The 13744-nt window shown below is 38.5% G+C and overlaps 3 protein-coding genes across 4 annotated transcripts in view; 1 reads left to right on the plus strand and 2 right to left on the minus strand.

Moving 5' to 3' along the window:
- The window catches only part of gtpbp3 (GTP binding protein 3, mitochondrial), a 24612-nt gene extending 23318 nt beyond the window's left edge, over nt 1-1294 (plus strand). Inside the window, exon 9 of the mRNA XM_081358133.1 lies at nt 1-1294. This exon is cut by the window's left edge and continues 1114 nt beyond it. The gene's annotated coding sequence lies outside the window, so the exon portion shown is untranslated.
- plvapb (plasmalemma vesicle associated protein b) lies at nt 1259-7572 on the minus strand. Of its 2 annotated transcripts, none has more exons than XM_081358137.1 (6): nt 7292-7572; nt 4321-4748; nt 3784-3868; nt 3014-3702; nt 2848-2904; nt 1259-1835 (listed from the first exon to the last, which is right to left on the minus strand). In XM_081358137.1, exons 2-5 carry the CDS (start codon nt 4696-4698, stop codon nt 2857-2859), a joined length of 1200 nt encoding a protein of 399 aa, XP_081214263.1. In that variant the 5' UTR covers nt 4699-4748; nt 7292-7572; the 3' UTR covers nt 1259-1835; nt 2848-2856. The 2 variants fall into 2 exon arrangements, with proteins under 2 accessions (XP_081214263.1, XP_081214262.1); XM_081358136.1 differs by having other exon boundaries at nt 4321-5465; nt 7292-7542.
- A 441-nt stretch (nt 7573-8013) lies between these two features.
- On the minus strand, nt 8014-13521 carry babam1 (BRISC and BRCA1 A complex member 1). The gene is made up of 9 exons (XM_081358138.1): nt 13404-13521; nt 12544-12993; nt 12403-12461; nt 11256-11376; nt 10687-10765; nt 10535-10559; nt 10329-10458; nt 8469-8555; nt 8014-8366 (listed from the first exon to the last, which is right to left on the minus strand). Exons 2-9 carry the CDS (start codon nt 12985-12987, stop codon nt 8166-8168), a joined length of 1146 nt encoding a protein of 381 aa, XP_081214264.1. The 5' UTR covers nt 12988-12993; nt 13404-13521; the 3' UTR covers nt 8014-8165.
- Between the last annotated feature and the right edge of the window lie 223 nt (nt 13522-13744).

Raw genomic sequence — 13744 nt, forward strand, 5'->3', positions numbered from 1 at the left:
AATCTTTAAGCTAATAAGGTTAAGCGTATTATTTGGCTTGCTGTCCGCAGGGGAGGGGCTCGAGGAAGCAGCTTCAGCTCCAGCTTAGAAACAGTATACCCCCTCAGTGGGACTACTAATGCTTGCATGAGGAGTCTGATAGCAAGATGTTGGTGTTGGTGGAGGTGGAGGGATGCCAAAACAGCAGATGCCAGAGCAAGGTTTAGATTAGATGGGTTCACTCCTCCCGAAATTACATTTGTGAACTTCACTAAGAGTCGGGGATGAACACTTTTAAACAGGGTGATCAGTGTAAATAATTGTTTGTCTTGTTAGAAGTATGCCATTAGCTTATGTAGTTTCTGAAGGGCGGTATTTTTAAACAAAACTAACAATTTAACTAATAAAATGATTAAAAACTTTAAAAGCTGTTTCATAGAATGACCTGATCAGTCCAAACAGCCAATATTAGAGCGCACTGTAACCAGATAAATGTGTCATTTATTTTAGTAGGCTTCTCCAAAAAAACAGCTACATTTCCTCCCCATGTCCCGTTTTAAAGGAATGACTTCACACTAGCCTTGGCAGGGGGAATTCTTAGTTGTTCTGGTTTCATTATGCTCAAACACTCTGGCGACGTTCTGATGCAGCTGAGCGTTCTCTGTGTTCAACTGCACCGGCTGTGTAGGAAGGAGATGTTCAGAAATGGTCCCCACTGCCCTTTGTTCTCCTGTCAATCCGACATTCATTTAAATATTTATGTGTACTTGCTGAACCCTTCACCCGTTTGACGACATCAGGGTGCGAGGGTCTGTGCGCAGCACGCTGTACCTTCTGCCTTCCTCTCATTCATGACGCTGTTGTGCTGTTGTTTCTGCTGATTACTGGGGTTAAAAGGGACCCATAAATCTCACCGGACTTTGCTTGGTGGAGAGGCCACCATGTTCATACAAAAACTGCCCTGGAGCGTATAGATTCCTTTAGAATGGTGTCATAATGATTTGTGAATGCAAAAAAATAGAAAAGCAAAAAATATATTCTTTCTTGTTTTTGCTCCCTCCCCTTCATATAAAACACACCACACCTAAAAATTACATTACAGGGTTTTCCAATCTTTGTTACACAACATTCATAATGACACCTATAATGAAAAAGTATATGCAGCTATGTTAGAATCAGCTCATTTAATTAGTGAGATAGAAATAGTGCATCATTTCTTAATTTAATGTCATAATTTCCTTTGTTAAAAAAAAACAAAAAACGAAATAGTTGATTTTTTATGTCATGTCTATTTATTAAAACAGATCAATATGTTAAAAAAACAAACAAATAGGAGTTGATTTTTATGTCATGTCTATTTATTTAAACAGATCAATATATTAACAAGGACATTATTTAGGAAAAACAAACAGTAAAAGGTTGTTGAGACCTGCAAATGGTTGAAACAAGTAATTGCTGAAACACAATTCTTAATGTGTAAAGAATATTATATACATCACAGCACATGTGAAGCTTTCACAAGATCAGATTCTCTCAATTTTAACATTAACTAATGCTTTTTTTTTTTTTTTTTTTTTATATCAATTGTTGGAAAGACAGACTTGTATTTACTCACATTTTTATGTCTGCACTACTCTAAACAACTAAATCAGACCCCTAAAGTAAGTTCCCAGCCCATAACGCTTAAATACAACTATACAGTGAACTAAACATTAGAGTGCATGTACATTTACAGTGATCCACAGTGACAACATTATTTACAAAAGACATCACAGGCTAAAAATCAGGAAACCCCCACACTCAAAGACTCAGAGTCCGGCCTTGAGATTCAGATCATTCCTTTCTCCACACCCAACCTATACGGAAAAAAAGGAAAACAGTTCAGTAAAACATTCTGAATGACTCCGCCTGAAATGAGTGATAAACACTAGTTCTTCAAAATCTAAACCTGAAAGGGTTTTTAATATTACTTTATATAGCATAGTATTTAAGACTTTCAGAATATATGCCACTACGTAACTTGCAATATAGCACTTCACAAAGTACTGTATGTTTTGTTTTAAATGTTAACGAGGATCAGCAACATGTCTCTCGGAGCTCTTAAAACGCATTTTTGGAAAGGTTGTTCCAAACAAAATTGAGGCAATCAAGTATACATATGATGTTTCTCGAGGGAAATAATTTTGTCATATCATCACATGATCCTGGGTTTGCAGTTAATTGTGGGGTAATTTTATTATTTTGAAATCCTAAATTGTGTCCCTGTACACTAAGAGACTATGGGCTGAAAATATTCCCTATATTTTTACATTTTCATGTTGCTTCAAAAAATTGCCTCACATAGAGACAGTGTGGCATTTTTACAAGGCTGTATTTAATACAAGTTTTATTCTGAGCTCAGTAGCTCAGAGGTGTCCAGTCCTGCTCCTGGGTGGCCACTTTCCAGTAGGGTTTTGCTCCAGCCACGATTAAATAGACCTGAACCTGCTAAACAAGGTCTTCATGATCACTAGAAACTAAAAAGCAGGGGTCTTAGAGCTAAAATCTGCAGGAAGGTGGCCCTCCAGAAACAGGATTTGACACCACTGTGATTGGTAACATTCCGATTTAAAATAAAGTGACAGTGACGTATGTCTTTGGGTAGGGCAGGGGTGTCCTATCCTGCTCCTAGAGGGTCACTGTTCTGCAAATTTGAGCTCTAACCCTAGTTAAACACATCTGACAGAAGATCAGTGTCTTTAGGGTTACTGGAATCTTCCAGGCAGGGAATGTTTTGGCAGGTTGGTTCCTCCAGGAGCAGGATCACCCTTCAGAGTGAATACTGACTTTCTAATAGAACTCTGCCCATGACGGATGAAGACCACTTACTTTTAGTGGTTAATGGCTCCTACCAGGTGGGAGGGGCTGAACACCAGCCAGTTTGGGCTGCAGAAGCAGTGAAGATTGAGTTAATCATGGTACACTCTACATTTAAACATGATCACAATTTCCTAGATGTTTTAGGCATTGTTATTCATCCCACCATAACTCCTACCTGTTGTACGCAGCCACTTTGCTGAGATATGAGGGTGGCGTCTTTCACAGCGAGCTTGGTGTCTACCAGTTTTTTTTCATCCCTCAGTCTGCTTTGCTCCCTGAGAAGCTGCTCCAGCTGTCTGTCACACGCCTGTTGGGCGTCTTGCAGTTTTTGGCTGCTCTCTGCAGCCTCTTTCTCTCGACCTGTTTTACACTTGTCCAGTTCTGAAGTCAGCTCCGCATTCTGTACTTCCAGCAAGCTGCTCTGTTTTTGAATGCTCGAGACCTTCGCTCCCACATTGTTCAGGTAGCTCTGGAATTTGTCCTCCACCTGTCGAGAAAGGCTAGAGCAGTTGGAGCGAATCCTCTCCATCTGTTCTTCCTGTTTCTGGCAGGTGAGGTGAAACGTGACCGAGTTGGTGAAGAAGTTGTCGATTTTGGTTAGGAAGGCACTTGTGACCGTCTGGATGCCTGTGAGGGACTCGGCAAAGTCTTCTTTGCATTTCTTGGTGTAAACATCAAGCTGTGATTTCAAATTCACGTTTTCCTGTCTCAGTTGTATCACCTGAGTGTGGTGTTGGTTTTTATCCTTCACTGCGTTGTCCAAGTCAGCTTTGAGGTACTCCACTGTCTGGCTGAAGTTGCTCTTAAGGATACCATACAGAACTTTCTGCTGATCCAGAAGAGTATTCAGAGTTTTTACTTCAGCTGACAAGAGAAAAGAGAGCCATGTCTACAGGACAGTCCATTTATGAATTTGATTATTGATTGATCAGTTACTGCACTCACCATTCAGATTGTTGTTGATTGGTGGACATGGTAGTGGAGTATTTCGAGTGCTTGAAAGCTTAATTTTATTGGCCTCACAAAGAGCCTGTAAAACAACCAATCAAAATCAAACTTGTAATGATTGTTAGGGTTAGGATTACAAGATTAATATACCAAGGGTGTGAAGAGGCAAGTGAAATGAATGAATTTAAAGGTAATCACAGAAGATTAACCTCATAGTATCTTGGAATTAAAGGGATAGTTCACACAACAAATGAAACTTCACTCCTCATTTACTCACACTCATATCGTTTCAAACCTCTATGACTGACTTTCTTCTGTGGAACACAAATGAAATCATATTGAAGAATGTCTGTTTTTTGGTCCATTCGTTGAAAGTCAATAGAATCCAATGTGAAATTAACTAACTAAAAACATTGGACACATTCTTCAAAACATCTTTTGTCAAGTCATACAGCTTTGGAACGACATGAGGATTTTCAGTTTTGGGTGTTACTCGAAATACGACTCGAAAGTTAAGACAAATGAAGGACTTACAAGTGTCTTCTGGAAGTTTTTGCTTGTGGTGTTTAAGTCATTTTTCAGCTTTGCTATCTCTTTGTCTGCCGCATCCTTCTCTCCCGTCTTTGCTTTGAGGGCACCGGCGAGGTCAGCTTTCTCTTTTCGGAGTTTGTTGTTGTCTGCGGAGAGCTTGTTAAAGCCCTGCTCCAGCTCTTCTACTCTCTTCTCATCGGCGGTCTTCTCCGGCTGGCCGTACACAAGGAAGAGCACCAGACTGGCGATGATGAGGGACTGGATCAGAGACGAGAAGAAGAACACGATCCTCATGTAGTAGCCGCAGCTTTTCCCCTTCGCCTTGTGGATTTGTTTCGCCTCCAGCCCGAATGTGGCCCGGGAGTAGCTGTTGTTGTACATTTCTGCGGTCCAGTGGTGGGAAAGAGATGGACCTTCTGATGACTGGGAGTCTAGAGGTTTGTTATGAAAAAGCAATGTTTAAAAGGTTACCAAAATACCCTGCAGTGCTGTCACACTCATGGGCAAAGACATGTAAACACTTCTAGCAGGACAAGGGGCGGTAGCTGTGTTTATAAATGCAGAGACACTTCCCGCGCCGTGACTCTTTCCGGGCCTCCACAGGAAAGCTCCAGAGGTTATTGGCACTTCACGCTGAACCTATGGAGATCTCCAGAGAGAAACAAACCAGAGCTCCTCCCTTACTTTCCCTCATAATTCACACCCAACCCTGACAAGCAATGCAGACCACCATCAGACTTATCCATAACACTTATTTCACAAGTTCACTGTGGGATTTGGGATTAGATGTTCTTGGCGTCCATCTTGTTATTTCTCAATATTTAATAACGCGTTAATGAATTTTATATCAAGTGTCATTTTGGATTCGCCCACTTTGGCCAAGAAAAACAATATTACTCCAAAGGACAAAAGCAGGTCCTTCTATCTCTTCCTGGATCAGATCAGATACATAAACACACATGATCAAAACAACCCATCCGAAACGGTTTCCTGCAGAGCCGCAGAGACTATCGGTGGAGTCGGAGGGACAACAATGGTGACCCGTCATCCTCCTCGCAGGAATGAATAACAAACTCTCCCAGAAGCCCAGGAGGCGGCAGCACGTTTGATCCCGGGCTAGTGATGACGCTCGCAGCTGACAGCCGTGTCTGGGAGAGTGTGAAGAGGGAACATAAAGTAAGTCAGGGGTTTTCCTGCAGGCCATTGTCTCTTTGCCAATCCATCCTCAGCGGAAAGTCATTTACAGAGGGTGACTAAAACTGACTAAAAGTTCTCACAAAATCCCTTACAGATTGCAGGTGAGCTTTAAGACAAAAACAGGAAGCTAAATCTGCAAAAGACAGACAAACACTGATAACATTTGAAAATGAAGACAGATGAGCTGTGGAGATTATTAAAGGATATCAGAGCAAGGGCTCAAGATCTATTCATTACTCCAAGAATTTGTTTGGCGCTATCAAACATTTAGTTTAATTTAAAAAAATCGTTTCACCCAAAATGTAAAATTCTGTCAAAGAAAAGTTGAGGATTATAGTGTGTGCCATACAGGTTTGGGGGAGTAAATATTAGGTGAACAAGAAAAAGGAATAATGCCACTCACAGTATTCGTTGGATCACTTAAATCTTAAAAAAGGATTCTTTATTGCCATCTATTAGGCTATTCCATGAAGAAACTTTCACATCCATGGAAACTTTCCATTCCCCCACACTAGATATTAATAGTGGACAAAAGGTTTCTTAGATGATTAAAATGTTATTCACACTGGCATATTAAAAAACTTTATTTTCAAGAATGTCGGCATGTGTTCAAAGACTCTGTCTAAGAATTAAGCATCTTGAATTAGGTTTTCCTCCATCTTTGTTTACAGCTTGGAACAAAATACTTCTCAGAATTTAGGAGGTTGCAAAGTGAAAGCGGTCAATAATTATTAACACAATAACGTGTGACCTAAACACTCTTCCGACTATTATCTGTGCACCTTAGTGCTGCTCAATAGCAGGATACAAAATGTGTGTGGTCAAAGAATCAAAACAAAGCTATTTCTAAAGAAACCACAAACAATTCCCATTAATAATCCCAAAGGTAAATTAGTTCAATATTTATTATAAAAACGGTTTTCTGTTGTTCGGCTGTACTCTAGCGATCTCTTGTGGTCACGCAATTGTATTGCTGCTTTAATTTATTTAATCCTTTATTAAAAGTTTTCAATCTCTAGTGGATATTACAATCTTCAGGACAACAAAACAAAATTGGCAATGTCCAAACTATTATCAATGTGCCTTGTTCTATAGCTCAAAATGTAAAATTCACTCGCTCTTTTAAGAACTTTATGCCAGGATATACATTTAGTACAGGACATAATAAACAATTCAGTGTAGCATATAGTACATCAATACAAAATAATGTTTATGAGGGATTCAGTAAATAAAATTAACTGATAATATCATAGAATGCTTTCAACTATCTAATCAAATTATGGATAGCATCAAGCCTCCTCACTAAATATAGTTTTTTTTTTAACTCAAAGATATGTCTTTATGCAAAATGCAGTTCAAATGCCTTATCATTCTGTTGTCTTTTTACAATTTTGTCAACAATGTACTGTTTCTCATCAACCATAATGTTTTTGTGGACTGTATAGTATGAGCCATGAGCATGTACATTTAATTTATTTGACAGGAGCAAGCAAACAGTATTTATTAGATGCTATCCAGATGGACCTTCACCAAACCATTTGCACTCATCCGGGAATCTCCACCACAGAACAAAAAGATGTAAAATAACTCACACTTCAGAAACCAGAACATTTACAGCTGACATTCTCAAAATGATCTGGTTAGCCTTGTGCAAAGATCAAACCATCAATACTTGACTGTTCCACAATAGGCTCTTGAGCTTGTGTGGTTGTGGCTGCTTTAGTAAATTAAAGGGATAGTTCACTTTGAAATTAAATTTTGGTATGTTTTAGCTTACCTCAAGGGCATCCAAGATGTAGGTGTCTTTTTTCCGCAGTAGTTTCAATTTGGATATTTTTAGGTCAAACCGTTCTTGTCTGTCAGTCATATAATGCAGGTCGATGGTCACTGTCTCAAAACACAAGCACAGAGTCCAAATTAAAACAATTCCCCATCGTCCAATGAAACAATTCCCCATCATAAATACACATTGATGGCCTAAGACACGAAACGAGCGGTTTGTGTGAGGAAACAAACAGTATTTATATCGTTGTTATCTCTTGAAAACAGCACATGTCCAAATGATCTGACGGCGCGGGCGGGTATAGATATATACACTAGATGTCGCTTGGCTACGGTTTCGTTCCAATGAACTGCAGTAGCGAAGGCAACATCTAGTGTATACATCTATACCCGCCCGCGCCGTCAGATCATTTGGACATGTGCTGTTTTCAAGAGATAACAACGATATAAATACTGTTCGTTTTCTCACACAAACCGCTCGTTTCGTGTCTTAGGCCATCAATGTGTACTTACGAAGGGGAATTGTTTCATTTGGACTCTGTGCTTGTGTTTTGAGACAGTGACCATCGACCTGCATTATATGACTGACAGACAAGAACGGTTTGACCTAAAAATATCAAAATTGAAACTACTGCGGAAACAAAGACACCTACATCTTGGATGCCCTTGAGGTAAGCTAAAACATATCAAAAATTAATTTCAAAGTGAACTATCCCTTTAAGTCACTGATGTTTTCAAAAGTAATAAAAGAGACATTCCCAGAACAGAAATAGTGCGGACAAGGCCACATATATGCAGTTATTCACAGTCACTCCATTTTAGAGTTCATCAGTCTCTAGGAGATTTGCAGGGGTGTATTGAGTATAAGCTCACACTGTGGCTTCATTCTCCTGCGTGTCGTCCTCCTCCAGCAGACTGTAGGACGCGTGGCTCTGGAAGGGTCTCTGCAGTGGGTGGCACAGCAGTTTGGCCATGCAGTTGTGCAGCTCAATAGCAGGACCACACAGTGACACCTCGAACTGATAGCACATGCCCTTAGAGTCCAACTCACTGAAGGTGGTGTACACGTCCTGAAAATACAGCCACGAAGGTTCAGGACCTCGAATAAAAACGTATATAGACAGGCAAATAATAACTTGAGTTGGTGAAAGGGAATCATGGGAAGCTCAAACCTTCCAGCTCGCGTCCTCAGTCGGTTCTTCAGTTCCATTATGAAGATACACAACATCAAAGAAGAAATATGGAGACTGCAGCATTTTCTGGAAAGAGAGAATATTAGAGACATACAAGATTGCTCTTTTGATGATGAATGATTTTTTTTTAAGAATATTTTTAAAATCTAATGTTAGAAATGTGGTACTTGAAATGTTGATTTCATATGGTTTTGAGAAACATGCCACTTTCAACTAAAAGTTTAAATTCAATGACTCGAAAAATGCCATGTGGTGTAACACATCTTAATAATAATTTCCAAAAAGTATTTAAATATATTTTTCAAAATAAAAAAAACATGATACCACTTCCTGTTAAAAGGAACACGCCGGCTTTTTGGGACTTTAGCTTATTCACTGTATCCCCCAGAGTTAGATAAGTCCACACACACCCTTCTCATCTCTGTGTGTGCCGTAACTCTGCCTGACGCACCCACCGCTAGCCTAGCTTAGCACAAAGACTGGAGGTAAATGGCTCCAGCTAGCATACTGCTCCCAGTAAGTGACAAAATAACGCCAACATTTTCCTATTTACATGTTGTGATTTGTATAGTCACAGCGTGTACAAATAACAAGGTCACATGAAACACAGCCATCTTCTAACCGTATACATACTGGGAACTATATTCTCACTTATTGGGAGCAGTATGCTAGCTGGAGCCATTTACCTCCAGTCTTTGTGCTACGCTAGGCTAGCGGTGGGTGAGTCAGACAGAATTACGGCAACCATGGAGATGAGAAGGGTATGTATAGACTTATCTAACTCTGGGGGATACGGTGAATAAGCTAAAGTCCCAAAAAGTCGGTGTGTTCCTTTAACTCCCTTTCCAGGTTAATTAAGGTGAGCAGCAGCATTACAGGTTCTAAGCAGAAAGGGCTGGAGGAACTTTATCAGAAGCAGATGCTGAGAAGGGTTGAGTCTATCCTGACAGATAGTTCTCATCCCTTACAGGCTGAATTTCAGATGTTGCCATCTGGATCACGCTTTAAACTCCCCAAATTCAGAACCAACAGATATAAACACTCTTTTGTACCTGCAGCCATTCTGCTTCTTAATTCTATAAAGAACCATAGATAACTCATCGACTTACTATTTATTGATTGTTTACTGTTTTTGAACTCTGTATTGTGTGTATGATTGAGTGTGATTTGTACTATACTGTACTATACTATATCTGCTGCACAACTTGAACTTGAACTGAACTTGTTTTCTTTTTTACTGCATATTTTTGCATGTTGGTTGCACCACATGACTTAGATTTGGTGGACAAAAGTTCTTTAAAGGGGTCTTTTTTTACATTTTCAACTTTCTTTAGTGTGTAATTTTGCAGTTTGAGCATGAAATCCAAATGATCTGGAATATTACACAGCACTGAAAGATTTCCCTGCACAAATTTCGCAACGAGTTCAACGGGATTCACTGTGCTGACCAACAGAAAGCTGCTTGGTTTGGAAGTGACTTCTGTGTGAGCAGTGCTTCATTAATCTCTAAGATTTTGACAAAACATTATTTTTTTGCCCCTAAAATAATATAATTAGATACAAGCTATAGTTATATAATATAACTTCTTGATTAGGTTTCAAGAATCATCCTTTTGCTAAGGCCTTTTTCTGATACTGGAACAAATGTACCAACCCTGATATTTTTGGCCCAAAAATATCAAAATTAATTTAAATTTAGAAATACGAAAACATGTATGTTTAAAAAAAATAGGCGCAGTCAAGTCACTTTAAGTGTGAATTGCTTTTTAAATTATTTTTAAATAAATAGATCCAGACCTTATTTTCATTGGCCCATGAACATGGGTGAAACAGACTTACTTTGACAGCATCAGGAGGATTGAACTGAAGCATGCCAGAAGGCCGGCTGAAGATGAGGAGAGTCCGGACTACAAAAGGAGGCGGGATGGTCTGGATGTTCTCCATCTGAGGAAGTTCGATTTTCTGCAAACTACAAGAGAAAGAAATTCAACAGATTAAAATCATATAAGTCAAACGATCAAAAACAGAAGACTAAAACTACTTACATGACATTGAGGAAATCTTCCAGATCTACAGGTAACAGTTAAAGAAATGATTATTATGATCATGATTAATTCTCACTGCTTTCAATGTTTATCTGGACCGACTTGATTCCAAAAGCACATCAAAATGGGCCTAACACTAAAAATAAGGATACTGAAGGACTCGCAGACGTTGGTGTCCAGGTCGTACAGACAGCTGCACAGCTCTCGCGGGTCAGAGGTGAAGCCTGATAACTGTGTGAAAGAAAAATGTCAATAACTTTAGTTATTTTTACTCTTAAAAATAGTTTTCGTAACTGAAAAAAATCAGCTTAAATTAAATAAAATGTAAATATTAGATGAAAGGGAAAATTTGACAAATTCAAATAAATAGATAAATAAATTAAGAGTTGCAGTACAATATTAAAGCTGAAATAAAACTTAATTAAATCTATATAGAAATAATATAAAAACTAATACATTATATAATTAATAATAATATTATATAATTAATACTAAAATGATGCTGGCAGTAAAGCAAAGCATTTTCTATGAAATAAAGAAGTGATTTGAAAGAATTTCATTCTGTTAATGAAAATGTAATATTCCAGATTAAATGAACAGACCCAGATTTTTTTTAGCACTGACCCATTTGTCAACTCCCCAAAGACAGTTTAATTCAATGGCAGAAACGTTTGATTTTCAAAATGACAGAGTAGTTGTAGCTGTGGTTTTGTCCACTCACCCACATGGCATCATCGTTCACCACCACCAGAGCAAACTCGTGCCTTTTGTCGATCTTGTGCTTGGTTCTCACAAACATCTCAATCATTTTCTGTGAAATATTTAAGGCGTTTGTCTTGGATCTGGAAATGCAAATCATTTACATTTAATGCAAAACATTCATAGAAATATACATTTGTCATTTCAAATAGAATACACTACCGTTCAAAAGTTTTAGATCGATACAATTTTCTCATGTTTTTAAAATAAGTCTCTTCTGCTCACCAAGGCTGCATTTATGTGATCCAAAATGCAGCAAAAACGGTAATATTGTGAAATCTTTTAATATATTTTAAAATGTAATTTATTCCTGTGATGGCAAAGCTGAATTTTCAGGATCATTACTCTAGTCTTCAGTGTCACATGATCCATCAGAAATCATTCTAATATGATGATTTGCTGCTCAAGAAATATTCTTATTATTATCAATGTTGAAAACTGTTTTTTTTTCAGGATTCTTTGAGGAACAGAAAGTTCAGAAGGACAGTATTTATCTGAAATAGAACTTTTGTAACATAATAAGTGTCTTTAATGTAACTTTTGATCAATTTAATGCATCTTTGCTGAATAACAGTATTAATTTCTTTGATAAAAAAAAAAAAAAAAAAAAATCTCACTGACCCCAAACTTCTGAACGGTAGTTTATAATGTTACAAAAGCTTTCTATTTCAGATAAATGATTAACTTTCTTTTCATCAAAGAATCCTGAAAAAAAAAAAAAATTCAACACTGAATGATTTCTTGAATAATAATAAATGTTTCTTGAGCAGCAAATCAGCATATTAGAATGATTTCTGAAGGATCATGTGACGCTGAAGACTGGAGTTATGACGCTGAAAATTCAGCTTTGATCACAGGAATAAAATGCATTTTCAAATATATTCAAATAGAAAACAGTTATTTTAAATTGTAAAAAAAAAATATTTCCCAATATTACAGTTTTTACTGTATTTTGGATCAAATAAATGCAGCCTTGGTGAGCAGAAGAGACTGCTTTTGAAAACATGAAAAAATCATACTGATCTAAAACTTTTGACCGGTAGTGTATATCAAGGAAAATAATTTAATAATAAAAAAAAAAAAAAAAAAAAAAAAAACCATGAAATTACCCATTGAAGGACTCCAGTTTTTGTAGAGACATCTCCTCTGAAAGGTCCAAACAGATGATCTGTTTAAGAAAGATATAATTGAATGACAAATGTTTTTTTCAGATGCAAATGTTGTAAAGTTGTGTTTATTGCCACACGTACGACTTTCTCGGGGCAGTTGACCCGTGGTGCCCGCAGGTGTAACTCTGCTGATGGGGGGATCTGGGCGGCCATGGACGGCTGAGGGGGTTTAGGTCTTTCCTTCACTGCAGAAGCCAGCGCAGGCATGCCGACTGTGCTGATTCCTGCCGCAGCTACAGGGACAGGGACGGGGGCGGGGGTAGGAGCAGGGGCAGCAGCTGCGGCAGGGGCAGCGGCAGGGATGGTGGTGGCAGATATCGGTGGGCTATCGGAGCTGGCCGCCTCTCCCTCTCCCTCTACACGGCTGCCCACGGCCGGCTGCGGGGGGGAGGCCAGGCTGCTGTTGTTCAGGCTTCCAGTGCTGCTGCGCCGGTCCTCCGCACCCTCCGGATTGGACCGGGTCCTGGGTCTCAGGTCCATCATACGCTCCTCTCCATCTGCCTGTCCGGGCTCAGGGGTCTCCATCGCAACCTGACACCATCCCATAGACAGTAAACAACAGTAAAAAAAAAGAAAAAAGAATTATACATATATACATACATAAACCAAACATATACTAAAATACTTTATAATATACAGAATACGTTTATAATTAACATGTTAACGATTAAGGGTTAAGTAAAAGCAAACAATTCTAAGATGACTTCAATAAAAACCACAGTCGTAACATATTAAATTAGTATTCTAATATGACTTATCTTAAAATCTAACCCTAAATTAGCTTTTTTTTAAGGTATGTTTTTAAAAATGTATTTTAATAAAGCAACAACAGTGAATCAACATTCGTGATTTCTCAAGAGAGATTTAATAAACATAAGAGAAATGTAACGTTAACAGGCAGCACAAGTAGAATAGCGAAATAACGTAAAACAATAACTTACCGAACATACAACAGATGAAAATATGAGTTTAGTAGAGAAAAAAAATCACAAAATTATTCTTCAACACTTCCTTGTTCGCTTCTGTGTCGGTGACGTTCAGAGGCGAGTGCTGAAGCGTGTTTCTGTGCTTTGGCGCCTCTAGCGGACTGGAGGAGCGTTGCCAGCACCATAGACATCATATATAGCGGCCAGCACCGCTTCTGAAAAGAAAACGCCTCCTCTCCGTTTTTATTAGTTGAGACACTATCATGTGCTATGATATACGGAATATCTGATTCGCAAATAGTTTGTTTCTGAACATAAAAATGTCGACACAATGTAACGTACTTGCTCTGGCATTA

This window comes from Scardinius erythrophthalmus (genome assembly GCF_964197995.2).
Source record: "Scardinius erythrophthalmus genome assembly, chromosome: 25".
NCBI lineage: Eukaryota > Metazoa > Chordata > Actinopteri > Cypriniformes > Leuciscidae > Scardinius > Scardinius erythrophthalmus.